The sequence below is a fragment of the Microtus ochrogaster genome, chromosome 2 (genome assembly GCF_000317375.1).
Source record: "Microtus ochrogaster isolate Prairie Vole_2 chromosome 2, MicOch1.0, whole genome shotgun sequence".
NCBI lineage: Eukaryota > Metazoa > Chordata > Mammalia > Rodentia > Cricetidae > Microtus > Microtus ochrogaster.
The window spans coordinates 45,548,210-45,549,515 of NC_022010.1; the positions used below are offsets into that span (position 1 = coordinate 45,548,210).

General features: G+C 33.3%; 1 protein-coding gene across 1 annotated transcript in view; it reads right to left on the reverse strand.

Moving 5' to 3' along the window:
• Positions 1-1,104: 1,104 nt before the first annotated feature.
• Positions 1,105-1,306, reverse strand: part of LOC101994530 (olfactory receptor 4C15-like) — a 14,644-nt gene continuing 14,442 nt past the window's right edge. The window contains exon 2 of the mRNA XM_013351281.1: positions 1,105-1,306. Coding sequence (XP_013206735.1) covers positions 1,105-1,306 — 202 coding nt within the window.

A 1,306-nucleotide genomic window follows, 5' to 3' on the forward strand; every position in this document is an offset into this window, starting at 1 on the left:
ATTTTAAATCTGTTTGCTCTGGCTTCTATTTTCATATTTACTATGTCACTGTTATTGCAAAGCTGTGGCTAGGACAGTAATGTCCCACGAGCATTCGAGTACAGCAAGAAGTGCTTGTGGGGCATTATCGGTTATTTATTTAATCAGGGTCCAAGAACTCACTGGAATCAGATAGTTGCATCATTCAAGAAAAATTACAGCTGATCTCAAGCATTTTATTGGTTGAAAAAGTAACTCGTGTTTTCCTCCAGACATAAATGGACCCACCTTAAAAAATAGTGATACGTAGAGATTAGCTTCTGGCTCTCTCTCTCTTTCTCTCTCCTCCTCTCACCCTCCTCACTTCTCTCTCTGCATTTCTAGGTTCTGAAGTGCCAATATGTCACTTAGAAACCTGTTTTCTCTTGGAATAGTTTATATATTTTTCATGTCCAAATACACATTTATTTTGTCAACCAAAGTTTTAAGTGAAACACAGCATTAATAGAAAGCAGTCAAATAGTTGAAACATTTCAAACGTGTAATTAAATAAATGAGAGAATAAAATTGAACTACCTTTATTTCTATTTAACAATGACGAGTAGCCAATCCAGAATAAAAATAGGAACCTAGAAACATATTCACTTTTCCACTCTTGCTGTCTTCTGTGTCAAATGATGTTATTTCTTTATGAAAGTTAATATTTTATTTGCCCAATAATTCTTTACATTAATAGTGTATTTTTATTTGTTATATTGGTGTGTGTGTGTACGTGTGTATATGTGTGTGTATGGTATACATGTAGTATACATGCAGGGTGAATGGTGTTTGTATCTGTGAAAATTCATGAAGAACCAAAATAAGGGACTGACTATGAGCACTTATTGCATTTTACCTTATTTTCTTAAGGATAAAGTCTCTACTGAAACTTCAACTTACTCTTTCTTGAATATATCTGCAGCAAAATAAAACTCTGGGATCTATAAATCTCCTATTTACCAACACTAGGATGAAATGTACTTCCATGCTCAGATTTTGACATCAGTTCTGGAAACTCTTATCCACATGTTGATATAGAAATTTCCTTAATCATTGATTCTTCTCCCAAACACTGTGAAAGTAACATTAAAATTTAACAAATATCACTTTCAATCTCTTCCACATTTTTCTGATGGCATTTATCATTTCCTTATTCCTAAACGTGTAAACCATAGGATTTAGCAATGGCGTTAGGACATTGACAAATATAAGTGTGTTTTTCTCAAAAGAGAATGCAGATGTATTCCGAGCATATATTAATATGCATGGAACAAGAAACAAAACCACA